The sequence below is a fragment of the Thunnus albacares genome, chromosome 19 (genome assembly GCF_914725855.1).
Source record: "Thunnus albacares chromosome 19, fThuAlb1.1, whole genome shotgun sequence".
NCBI classification, from domain to species: domain Eukaryota; kingdom Metazoa; phylum Chordata; class Actinopteri; order Scombriformes; family Scombridae; genus Thunnus; species Thunnus albacares.
The window spans coordinates 7,689,894-7,702,225 of NC_058124.1; the positions used below are offsets into that span (position 1 = coordinate 7,689,894).

Consider the following 12,332-nt stretch of genomic DNA (forward strand, 5'->3'; position numbering starts at 1 on the left):
CTTCTCACCAGGGGTCGTTTCTCTGTTGTCAAGCGTTGTGACCACCGGGGCACCAAACGTTCGGTGGCGGTCAAACAGGTGAACAAGAAGCTGATGAGAAGGGACCGGGTGACTCAGGAACTCAATCTGCTCCAGAGGCTCCAACACCCCCACATAGTCAGCCTGTTAGACACGTATGAAACCTCCAGCAGCTACGCTCTGGTCCTGGAGATGTGAGTACAGGGCTGAAAAAAAAACATTCACATGAATAGTTTGGGCACACACACACATAAGATATGATAAACCTTCCCTGAGATGTTTTACTTTGTATGTCAGGGCTGACCAAGGCCGTCTGCTGGACTACATTGTGAGCTGGGGGAATCTGACAGAGGAGAAAGTGGCCTGCTACCTACGGGACGTTTTAGAAGCTTTACATTACCTGCACAACTCCAGGATAGTACACCTGGACATTAAAGTAAGTAGTTTCACCTTAATGTTTCCACGCTGTCTCATTGCTACACTTGATATTACATGTGGCAGCCCAGGAAAACATTACATAACTGAGCAGGGTGTGAAAAATTGAGCCTTACAGTTTTCTGTACACAAGCACTTATGAAAAAGTGGGAAAAAAATCAACATCACACACTGCAGAGTTATCATGTGTTTTGCCTTCAGACTGGCAAAAATACTAAATCTTATGCTGCTCTGTAAATAACAACATACATGAGGGAGGATTTGTCTCTTTCCATACTTTATGCTTGTTTTTCCCTCTTTCACTGCCTTTAGCTACTAACAGTATCTGTTCAGTCACTGATCTGCTCCTAGTGCAGGAGTACAATTAAACATACACAGATTCAAGCCACAAAATGTTTCAAAATGTTGTTATAGACTAATTCGATGCCAATCGTCTTCTCCTGTAAGCAGTAAAGTTCCTGTCATGATCGTTCTTTTCCAAACGCCTACAAAACTAAAAACTCACCTTTTCTCCAGAATCTAGTGTATCTGCAGCCTCAGACAGATCTACTTGTAATGTTGAACTGACTGAATGAATAAGAAAAGTGTCACGTAAACAAGACTAATAGTGGTTCTGTATTCTCTTCTCAGCCTGAGAACCTGCTGGTGAGCCACAGCTCCAACGGACAGCCAACAGTCAAACTTACAGACTTTGGCGATGCTGTCCAGCTCAACAGTGCCCACTACATCCACCCTGTGCTGGGCAGCCCTGAGTTCGCCTCCCCAGAGTTGGTCCTGGCAGAGCCGGTGTTACTGACCTCTGACCTGTGGAGCCTGGGCGTGGTGACCTACGTGCTGCTGAGCGGTGCCTCCCCCTTCCTCGACGAGAGCGCCGAGGAGACCTGCCTGAACATCTGCCGGCTGGACTTCAGCTTCCCCAAGGATTACTTCCAGGGCGTCAGCCAGGCAGCCCGAGACTTCGTGTGCCTGCTTCTGAGGACCGACCCTAGCAGGAGGCCTCCGGCCGGGCTCTGCCTTCAGGAGCCGTGGCTACAGGCCGGCATGGCTGACGGCCGGGCCAGAGCAGAGTGCTGCTTAGACACCTCCCGCCTCATCTCCTTCATAGACAGGAGGAAACATCAGACTGACGCCCGGCCCATCGGAGGAGTCAGGAGCTTCATCCAAAGTCGCCTGCAGCCCCGAGTTTGAAGCCTGAGAGGAGATTCACAACTCTCAGCCTCTACTGCGTCGCCAACCTGACCAGGAAAACTTGGGAATATTTCTGTTGGTTGTGCAGTGCTGAGGCTGTGAGGGCTGCAGGCTCCTCTGGAACTGAGCTGCTTGATGGTCTAGATGTAAAAGGAAGGAGAAATAATGAACGCTGATCTCATCCTCTTTCACAGAATGTTGATTTACAAAAGTCCTGTAGTCCTTTCACCAATTACATTGAGACCCTCTGAGGTCTTCAGCCAATCAGAGCCCCAGAGAACAGAGTTCTCGCCAATCAAGTAAATTAATGGATGCCCTTGTCTACTGCTGCTTGCTGGTTTCCACTCAAAACAGATTTTGTAGTTAAGTAAACAAAAATCTAAAAAAAAAAAAAAAAAAAAAAGTTATTTATTTTCCTTTGCAAGAGTTCAAGCCGATCAGAAGAGCCAGTTGATCGAGCGTTGACGCCACTGCACAGACGCAGAGCTTTCAGGAGAAAGTGATGCCAACAAAGCTCGTGATAGCGCTGAGAGCAAACTGCCCTCCCCTCTCGTGGCTAGAGAGGGACAGAGACATTGTGTGTTTTTGCTCTTTTACACTAAACTGTAACTCAAACACTTTTGAGAAGCTCCCCTTTCTTATAGAAACAATGTATAGAAAGGAAAAGTACTGTCTCTACGTTTCAAAGAAAATAGAACAAGTTGTAGAAAAACGCTCATCAGTTGAAAGTTGCTGTGCTACTTTGGACTCTGTAGACACCCCGATCCTGGAGACAGTGACTGAGCTTCTTGACTTTATTGAGACATTTATACGTGCGATCAGAGCTTTTTGACGGCTGCGCTTACATAAAACGTACCTAATCTAAGATACCATGATGACCATGTCGCAAGTAACAATGCTGCACTGTCCAATCTGAGAAGAAAACAATAGACATTCATCGTTTGCTTTTCCTAGAACAAAACTTGTGTTGCGCAGATATGAGATGTTTAAGCCTTACCTTGTATATAGACTTCAACTGCCTTCTTTCCCCTCACATTCACAGCGGACTCCTGCGTTTGGACGGCAGGAACGAGCGACTGTCGGAGCCTCAGTGGCAGCAGCGATTTTGCCAGTAAGGTGGGAGTGAATGTGGAGGCAGAGGAAGACAAATTTACTGTAAATGCACTCATTGTATGTTATGTTTGATTATCATGTGCAATGTTGCGGCTTTAACATTTTATGCAACTATTTATGAAGACATCTGTTGTATCTGTAATAAATCTAGAGAAAAGCATGTACTTGGTACTGCAAGCACTGCTGGTAGTTTGTGTTTATTTGATCTTTTTGAGTGTTCTGACTTCCAGGCCAGCGTTACAGGTCACAATCTACAATCATCAAATATTATTTAACACTTTTTGTACAGTAAGCCTACGTAGTATTGGTACACCAAAGTTAATCTAGCTTTATAGTACTTAATTAAAAAAATGTTTTATTGTGATTATGTTTCACTTGAGTTAGATATACTATGGCCATGTGAAATCATTGTTTACACTAGTTAAAAACACTACGTTGAAAGAATACGGTTGGGTTATTTTATGTCCTATACCCTTTATTAAAAGGGCAGGAGATTAAAGCGATAAATTCCTCTTGTAATTCACAAAGAATGGAGCATTGCAGTTTAATATGAGGAGTTGAGTTGGAGGGTTTTCATACATCATTTGTTAAATGGTGTTTAACTTTATGTACAGACACTTATTGCCAAAATATGTCTTTCATAAATTCCTGTTCATTAGAAACAACTTCCCCAAAAAACAGAAACTAACCAACTAGTGATGTTTTATTTGATTAGAACAAGAGTTTAACCTCCATAAACTACAAATTAATCCGTTATGGGGTTAGGATGTATCATGTTCACACTTACTCTACCACAAACAGAAAACAGTCCTCTGTTACCTTTTTATTTATTTTAAAAGGTTTGCAAAGGCCGTTAAAAACAAGGAGACTTGAACTGGATACCTCAGTTTAGGTTTTGTTTTTGTTTTTTGTTGTTTGTCTTTTTTTTTTGTCATGTGTTTCCAGTTTTATTTGTTTCATAATTTACATGTTTGCTGTTTGTTTGTTTGTTTTTTATCTTTGCATGTATATTTCTTTGTACAGATCATACACATTTTCTCTTGTAAATATTCTCATTTTGCCATCAGTTATTTGAAAATTAAACATTATGAACACATGTACCTGGTTTGAGATTATGTTTTGTTTTTTTTTTAAGTCTTGTTTTTATTATTTATTTTGTGTTTTATTATTTGAACATTTGACATTAATTTTAATGAAAGCTAAAATGTAAAATTAGCATCAACGTTAAATTGAGTTTTGATAAAGGTAGATGAAGCTGTTTCCCCTTTTAAAGTTTCATTACTGTGGAAGAAATTTTGCTGAGAAACACAGATAATTGTCAGTGATGCAACTGATGAATTTTGGCCACTTTGTGGGACTTGGTTTCAGTTTTATGTGCCATGTAGGACGAGAGCCTGCCTTAACTAGACAGTCTGACTTCATCACGATGAATCAGCTGATCTAAAGTGATCTGTGGATTAGACTGAAGCCAATATTAACATTAATATTTGAGTGCAGCATTTTACAGTTGAAATAAACTTGTCGGTGCCCTCTGATGGACAAACTCTGCAATGCAAACACTGTCTGAGCCTCAAACATACTGCATGTTTGGTATTTCAGCACGACTTTGTAGTACCTATCAGCTGATTCATATGCTGACATTGACACATTGGCAATAAGCTAATACCAGCCGATATATCAGCCCTACGTCATTAATCAACATCAACGGCATTTTACTCCCTACAGCATCTCTACAACAGCCAACATGGTTAATTGTTTGGAATCTATGTGCGACTGTCTTTAGATTATGTAACTTTTAATATGTTCACCTCACACAGTTAACTAGTGCACTTTATCTGATGTTTTTTCACCAAAATTGATTTTTTTTTATTGAGAAAAACATCTTACATGTACATAACATACAAAAGGGTACACATAATAAAAAAAAAACAGTACAATTAGAAATTGTACTGCTTTAGTTTGAAGTTTTAATTTTAACAGTACAAGCTGTTACAGTATTCATTTTTGTTTTAGAGAGTGTTGAATTGTTTGAACTCTGCTAAAGCCAGTAAATCATGGTTTCTTACCTGTACATTTATAGATATGGAATTTGACCATTATAATAATAAGATTTATCATGTACATATAAGTGTTTTTTGTGTATTACTTTCCAGGAGACCAAACAATACATTCTTCCAAAATAATTAAAACTCATCAATATTTTCAGTAATGGAAGCACAAAGGTTTGTGGACATCCATAACTTGATTGATTTCACTGTTGATCAGTTAGTTAACCTGCAGTGTTTGACACAGACCCTCCTCAGGTCTTCATGGCTGAACTCCCTCAGTCAGATGTGCGCTGTACTGTCTCATTTAATCATGAAACTAGCTAATAACAGATCTGTCAGTATCTGTTGGCAGATACACAACAAGAAATTGCAGAATGGAAACAACAAAGATAAGATTGAGGTCATTTTGAAACAGTGTTTGCATTAGTGGTCTGTCCGACAGAAAGCACAAGTTTATTTTACTATGAGACGTCCGACTCAGTACATGTGGGTGACAAATCAAAGGAAAAACATGAAGTGTGTCAGTCAGGTGTTGTTCCACCACGAGCTGCTCAACAGCTTCATCGCTCCTTCTTACAGATTCTACAATCTCTGAACTACTGAAGAGATGAACAACTTTCTTGCAAAAGATTCCTTCTTCTTCTAACACGCTGTCTTGTAAAATCTCCCATAAGTGTTCAGTTACTTAAAACTATCCATTAACCCCTCATTTCCTGTATAGAAGCATCATTATGTTTCTCCATTCATTTATTCAGGTTTGTCCTTTGAATTTTCATCTGTTTGTATCTTGGTCCATTTACTTTAATAATCAAAGTTAATGCATCCTTATCAAGTTTTTACAAAATCATTATTAGATTGTTTTAACTCTCAAATACAGATGCTGACATCAGCCTCAAATATCCAGTATTGGTCGGCTTCTGTGACAGGAGGAGTTAATCAGCCTAAGTGTTAAGTGTTGCAATTACTTTTTAAATTCAGCGTTCAAAAAAGATTAGAAGCTTTCTAGCATTGAGTGTTTTGGTTCTGGGTCAAAAATCGGGTCTGCAGTGCCCTCAAGTGGCTCTTTGCTCACAGTGGGAAGAGAGGCTGCTCTCTATTATATGTGCATAACAGGGACTTTTTCTGATTTATGTTTCATCTTCTAAAAAGGTCCACTTTTAAATTTTTTCTTACCTCAACATGTTGGACTCAGAGGGATTTCTGGCATTCCTCGTCCTTTTGAGGTCGGGTTTGTTTTCCATTTGAAGTAACTATCGTGTGTCTCAGTCAGTGTTGACGATGGCTGATTGGATTTCTCGTGTTTCTGTGCAGGTAAAAAGACACAAACATAAATTGACCCAAACAGTGACAGTAGTTCTCATGCAGCCAGTTGGAAATTTAAACACAGTCTCCTCCCTCAGTCTGTCATCCTCAGACAGTTCAATCATCAGTGTGATTCAGCTTCTCACCACTGTTTCAGCTCACAGTGATGCACAAACTGCATCTCACCACAGATTTCACAAGTCAAATTTCTTTTAACACTCTAAAATGTCAAATGATGGCTCTATAATGCTGATTTATCTTATTGGGGTAATATGTTTATAAAGGTGGCTAAACTGTAGAGTGAATGTCATCAGTAAAGTGAGAGGTTTATGCTATTTGATATTACAGCTTTCACAATTTAGATTTTACATTAAAATGTTCCCACAAGACTCCTTTCTGTTAAAATGTAAAAATTTGACTCCAAAATTTGTTTTGGAACCTCAACTTTTATATGGTTTGAGTCCACTGTTGAACACTTTTTTGCAAAAATGGAACAGCAACTCCCTTTTGCAACTTGCTGTTCCATTTTTAAATGAAACACCTGTCACAGCTCATTTTAAGAGCTACCAATTCTACCTTTTGAGCAACAGTCATCTGAGTGAGGGCTGTCACTGAGTTCCTCAGAAATTGCTTTCACAGGATTTTCCAGCTCATGGTTGTTTGTGGTTCTCCTCAGAAAGTGGAACTTGTAACTGTGTCAGGCTGACACTGATGAGAACAGATGTTTGCTTTGTTTTGGGGGTTTTTTTTCCAGCTCCTTAATTGCACCATGACACATGAGGAGAATGAAGCAGATCTTCCCTTTGGCCAAAGCACAAAGTCTTTTCTCAAGTTTGATGACAAGTGTAAATAGTCTTTGTACTGGAACAGGGGCCCACAGACAGATTTGAACCCCTGTGGCCCCTTTAGATGTTTATCAGCCTGGGCAATCAACTCAAAGAAGACTTTCATATTACTAGATTAAATTTTATATTCAATATATATTTTTACATATATGACAATAAGCTAATAAAGAGTATAGCAATGTAATGCATTCATAAATCCAATATACACTTAATTAATTAGGTTCTCCATTAGCTTCATCATCACAGAGGCTGTTCTTGCCGGGGTCTAACCACACACCAGACTAACAGACAGCAGAAAATCACAAAATTAACCAAGAGACCAGATTTGCATCTTCCTCAAAAAAAACCAAACACTTCAGCTCAGCACAGGCTGCCAAAACAATTAACACCGCCACAAAAACATGAGCAGGTGGTAAAAAGCAGCAGTTTGACAGCAGAAACTCGCACAAGCAGCAATTATTTACCTCGCTGAAGTGAAGCTGTGTCAAGAATTTATTTTTTCAAAGAGAAACTCGCTTTTGTCCCGTAGCTGAGGACCAGGCTCGAAACAGAAGCTAGAACTGTGCTAAAGCAACATAACGACGCTGCTTGTTGTCCAACTTTCCTCAGAAACGCGACGTGTGCAGCAGCAGCGTTAATTACTGCAGGTGCGAAGTGAGTGCAGCAGTTTAAATAAGCCGCCATGTTCAGGGTGAGATGGAGGATAATGTTACGTCAAGTGTGTGTCTGTCTGAACCAGCTCGCAGGTTTAGCTTTGTTATAAACAATATCTATAATAGATACAAACCCATATACAGCGGGCCCCTGTTTGTGTCATTTTTGGTATAACAAAAATGTATTTAGGAATATAAACCATTTACATTTTGACACAAGACAGGTAATAATGCAGGACCCACCTTAAAACACTGTTTTAATATGCCACAGTAAGAAAAGCACAGGTGTAAATAACTTAAGTTTCACAATTTTTGAAGTCAGTCTTAAAACAACAGTCAAATGAACACTGAAACATGTTTCTCTTGTGGTAATCACTCCTCCTGTTCATACTGACCATACTGGGGGACAAAATCCACAATCCTTACTCTGTGCAAAAATGTATTTAAACCTTCATTTGAAGCTACTGAGAGGCTTCGGCCATCCAAATTAGTCAAATCAAGTCGATATCTTTCAAAGTTCCAGTCTCTTTAGTGCCAAATTCCCTTTTTGTTAAACTCCTTCCACTGCAGCTCAACTGGAAAACACTCTGTTGATTGAAATTTGTTACTGAAAAGTTACTTGTTTTTACTAAAAACTGTGGAAGACACTTTATTTGACTAACTCAGACTGCAGAAAGCTTATATTATCTTCAGATAAATCTTTAAATACATTTCTGCTCAAAATGAGCATTGTGTATTTTGTCCCCCATCACTTACATTGTAAGCACATTTGAAGGGGATCTTCTAATGATCAGTATGAACAGTAGGAATGATTACAGCCAGCAAAACCTGTTTCAATGTTCACTTGGGTATTAATTGTTTTATAAAATTGAAAAAAATGTGAACCTACCCTTTAATGATGGCTGAATCCCACCTAGCTGCTTCAGTTTCAGGGTCAAGGCATTACACATGCTGGCTTACTGGGACACTTGAATAGAAGGGAGGATCTGTTGGAAGTTTATAATCCATCCCCAACCAAGCTGGATTTTTAGTTTTTCATTACACCACTGAGAAATGAGCAGGAGAATAACACATCACCAGGCCAGCCATTTGGTTTATAGCAATGTTGTCTTTTATTCTAATTTCCAATAAACAGAGAATATATCAGTCCCTTATTTGTACAAAAATACCTGAACAGGATACAATGTAGATCCAGGAGCCGTACAGACGATTACAGAATGAAGCAAAGCACAGTGGGGTTATCTGAAAAAAATGATTACCGCTCATTTGCTTTTTTTTATTTTTCTTTCCCTGAAAGGTTTATTTGACTTCAGCTTATGATGACTTCAACCCAAAGAAAAACATCGAGTCAGTTTCACTCGCACCCGCACTGTGAGTCACCAATGTCGATGGGACTTGTATGCGATGTTGACCTGACATTAGGATTTAGTTCCAGTAGGATTATGTTTCACAGTCACAGCTAACTGTAAATGAACGCGGTGAGTGGACGGATGGCAACTAAGGACTTGTTACTGTTCAGAAACAAGAGGCACCTGCTGCAAGAATAGGCTTAGTTAAGAAAACGAAATGCACAATCCTCTAGAGCTACGGTGAATAATTGCACTACTTGTAATGAAAGGTGTACAAAGTGTCGAAGCTGCTAAGAATATCCCCAAGGGTTAAGCGTTGGTGTGTGTGTGCTCTCCATGAAAAATCACTTGTGTGTGTGTGAGTGTGTGTGTGTTTGTGTTTGCGTGTGTGAGTAAGGTTAATGTCCAAACATTTACTGGAGTGTTTTCTTGAAACCATCATGACAGACAAACAGAGAGGGGATATTCAAAAGATGTGGTTTTAAACAAAATGGCATTGGAATTGGACGCTGGCAGAGTTGAAGACTCTGACAGCCTGTCAGCTTATACACACAACTGATGTTAAGATATTTGACACATACCAAAAATCCAGTTTGATCTCTTAAAATTAAAAAAAAAAAACAGCTTAATTTAATACTGTATATACGGTGGTATATTCTTTTTTTTATATATATAAAAGGTCATTTTGTGGCAAACGAAAGAAAATACACAATAATGTCAATATACACACAATCAAATAATGAAAAAAAGGACAAAATAAATCATTCTTCATTTTACACGGAGTTATGAGCAAAAGCATAACGCCCCATACATAGTGATCTGTGACCTAGGTACAGTGTTAGATCTACGTCTTCTCCATAGCTTCACATACTTAGAAAACAAATGATACTGTATACTGGTATATTCATATACTTGGACTTGTGTATAGGATTGCATTGTAGCACAGTGATTAAAAATGGAGGGAGGAGGAGAGGACGGTGAATCGTCCTCGCTGACCCATAGTGATGTGGCTTCACATCCCTCTCTGACAGACAGGAAAGAACCTCAGCTGAGGACCGGGAATGCTGGGATACCTCCAGCCGACCTCCTCCTGTCTCCTCTGATACTGTAAATCCACGGCATCACTTGACTCTACCTGACCGAAAAGCAACCTTCCTGTAACTGTTTCTAAAAGGCAAGTGTGTATGATAACCAGCAGAGTTAGCAATCCTGAATAGTGAATGTAACAGTCTAGCCAATCCACACACACACACACACTTGTTCACCACAGGGTCATAGCTTACAGGCTGGGCACAGGTAGGAGAGGGGGGCGGGGGGTTCAAGCATTATCCAATCCCTGGAGAGTCTGCCCTGGCTGACTAGAAAAGGCCTGATTGGTGGAGCGCAGAGCTGGTGAGTCAGTCAAGTCAAGTGATTGGTGGACTGGTGGCGGCAGTGGCATGTGTGTAAGTGACAGTGCTTAGAGAGAGAAAAAGAGAGAGAGAGAGAGAGTTAGCCTGGCAGGTAGTCCGATGGCCTCGTGCTAACCCTGTCCACTGTGAATCTGGCACAGAATGGATGGGAGGTGCAGGCGAGGGCGGGAGGGGTGGAGGACGCGGCTAAATCTACTGCAGACCTGAGCAGGTGTTATGTCACATGCCTGCAGCTTTTCATTCGCTGGTCACACGACAGCAGGAGAGGGCAGGAAAAGACAAAAGGACTTAAAATGTTCTTCTCTAGAACGTTCTTCTTCTCTCTCCCTTTCCTGTTGTATAGTCTTACAGATACGGTCCTTACTTTTCCTTTGGATGAAAACCGGGCAGTCAGGGACAAATTTAGAGAAACAAAATCCACTCAGATTATCTGTTAAAGTCACTATGTTTGGATTTTTTTTTAAAGAACATCATGTCAAAATTGTTTGTTTGATAGCATATGTTTTTGTGACCCAAAAAAAATTAACCCATGCAATAGAGAACTAATGCAATTTATATGCTGCGTTGCCAATTCATTCTCATTGACACTGCTACAGTGTCGTGATATCACCGCTAGGGGGCACTAAAGTTGGACATTTTCAAATCCTACACATAATGACTTTAACATAGACGTGTTTAGTGTCCCAGTTTACTTTTTTGGTGTATCATCTAAGTATAACCTACTTTATCTACTTTCACCTCAGTTATTCACGTCCTACATTTCCCAAAATGCTTTTCAACAACCAGTACATGCACAGAAATTGGGCTAGCTAGCCAAATAATGGATTTGGGGCTGCATGCCGATTATTTGCTCGATTAACTGATAAATTGTTTGGTCTATATTAATGTCCAAAAACAGTAAAAGTTGCCCAACCCAATTTCCTATAGCTCACAATTGTTTGGGGTTTTTTGTCTGACCAACTGTCCCAAAACCAAATACGTTCAGTTAACTATAATGTAAGAAGGAAAAGCAGTAAATCTCCACATGTGAAAAAGCTGGAGCCATCAAGTGGTTGGTATTTTTTGCTTGAAAAAAAAAATTGTTAAATAGTTGCCAACTGATTTTCTGTCAACTGACCGATTAATTAATAGACAAATTGTTTAAACTCTAAAATAATTCATGACCACTAGTACAATTTAATAAGCCTGATGGCTGTAACACATTCTGGACTACTGAAGCTGCTGCTGGTGTAGAAATGGTTTCCTTTGCCTCTATTGTCATATGTTTCTGTCTGCATGATTGTTGCAAAATGTCTGTTTTAAGAAAGAAGCCCTTACTATTTGATTTTGACTGACTGACACCACAACTGACATTCACCACTGACGCTACCAAACTCCTTTGCAGCTGCTGCAAATATCTTGACGTGATACTATTTTGTCAACATTTTAGCCAGTTTGTCTGTAGAAATAAGATAAATACAGCACCGAACAAGAAAATGGGCCCAGAAATGTGAAGCGCATCGCCAGAACCTGTTTTCTGAATTCTGTTCAAGTGGATTTTTACTTTAAAGAAATAGTTCCACATTTTGGGAAATATGCTTATCCACTTTCTTGCCAAGACAAGATCAATACCACTCTCATATCTATCCGTTGAATGTAAGGCTACAGCCAGCAGCCGGCTAGCTTAGCTTAGCTTAGCTTAGAAAGTCACTGCACCTGGTGAAGAAATAGTACAGCACATAACCTTCAGTAAAAAGACAAATTATTGTTTTTACACTTTAATTATTGTATGGATTAAACAAACAAGATGCTCGTAGGTGGATTTTGTTATCCTTGGATGGAGCCAGACTAGCTGTTTCCCCCTGTTTCTAGTCTTTATGCTAAGCTAAGCTAACCAGCTACTGGCTGTACCATACAGACATGAGAGTGGTATCAATCTTCTCGTCTGACTCTTGACAACAAACTGAATAAGCATTTTTTTTCCAAAATG

The 12,332-nt window shown here is 39.7% G+C and overlaps 1 protein-coding gene and 1 long non-coding RNA gene across 5 annotated transcripts in view; one reads left to right on the forward strand and one right to left on the reverse strand.

Annotated features, from left to right (window-relative positions):
• Positions 1-2,079, forward strand: part of LOC122970397 (triple functional domain protein) — a 71,050-nt gene extending 68,971 nt beyond the window's left edge. For all 4 annotated transcript variants that reach the window (XM_044336518.1, XM_044336520.1, XM_044336521.1 and 1 more), the window contains 3 exons: positions 12-212; positions 316-454; positions 1,084-2,079. In XM_044336518.1, the coding sequence (XP_044192453.1) occupies positions 12-212; positions 316-454; positions 1,084-1,641 (898 nt within the window). In that variant the 3' untranslated portion in view covers positions 1,642-2,079. The remainder of the gene's footprint in view (positions 1-11; positions 213-315; positions 455-1,083) is intronic.
• A 563-nt stretch (positions 2,080-2,642) lies between these two features.
• LOC122970398 lies at positions 2,643-7,628 on the reverse strand. Its single transcript, XR_006399194.1, has 3 exons — positions 7,414-7,628; positions 5,976-6,105; positions 2,643-2,727 (listed from the first exon to the last, which is right to left on the reverse strand). It is a non-coding gene; the product is annotated as an uncharacterized LOC122970398 (long non-coding RNA).
• Positions 7,629-12,332: the final 4,704 nt, after the last annotated feature.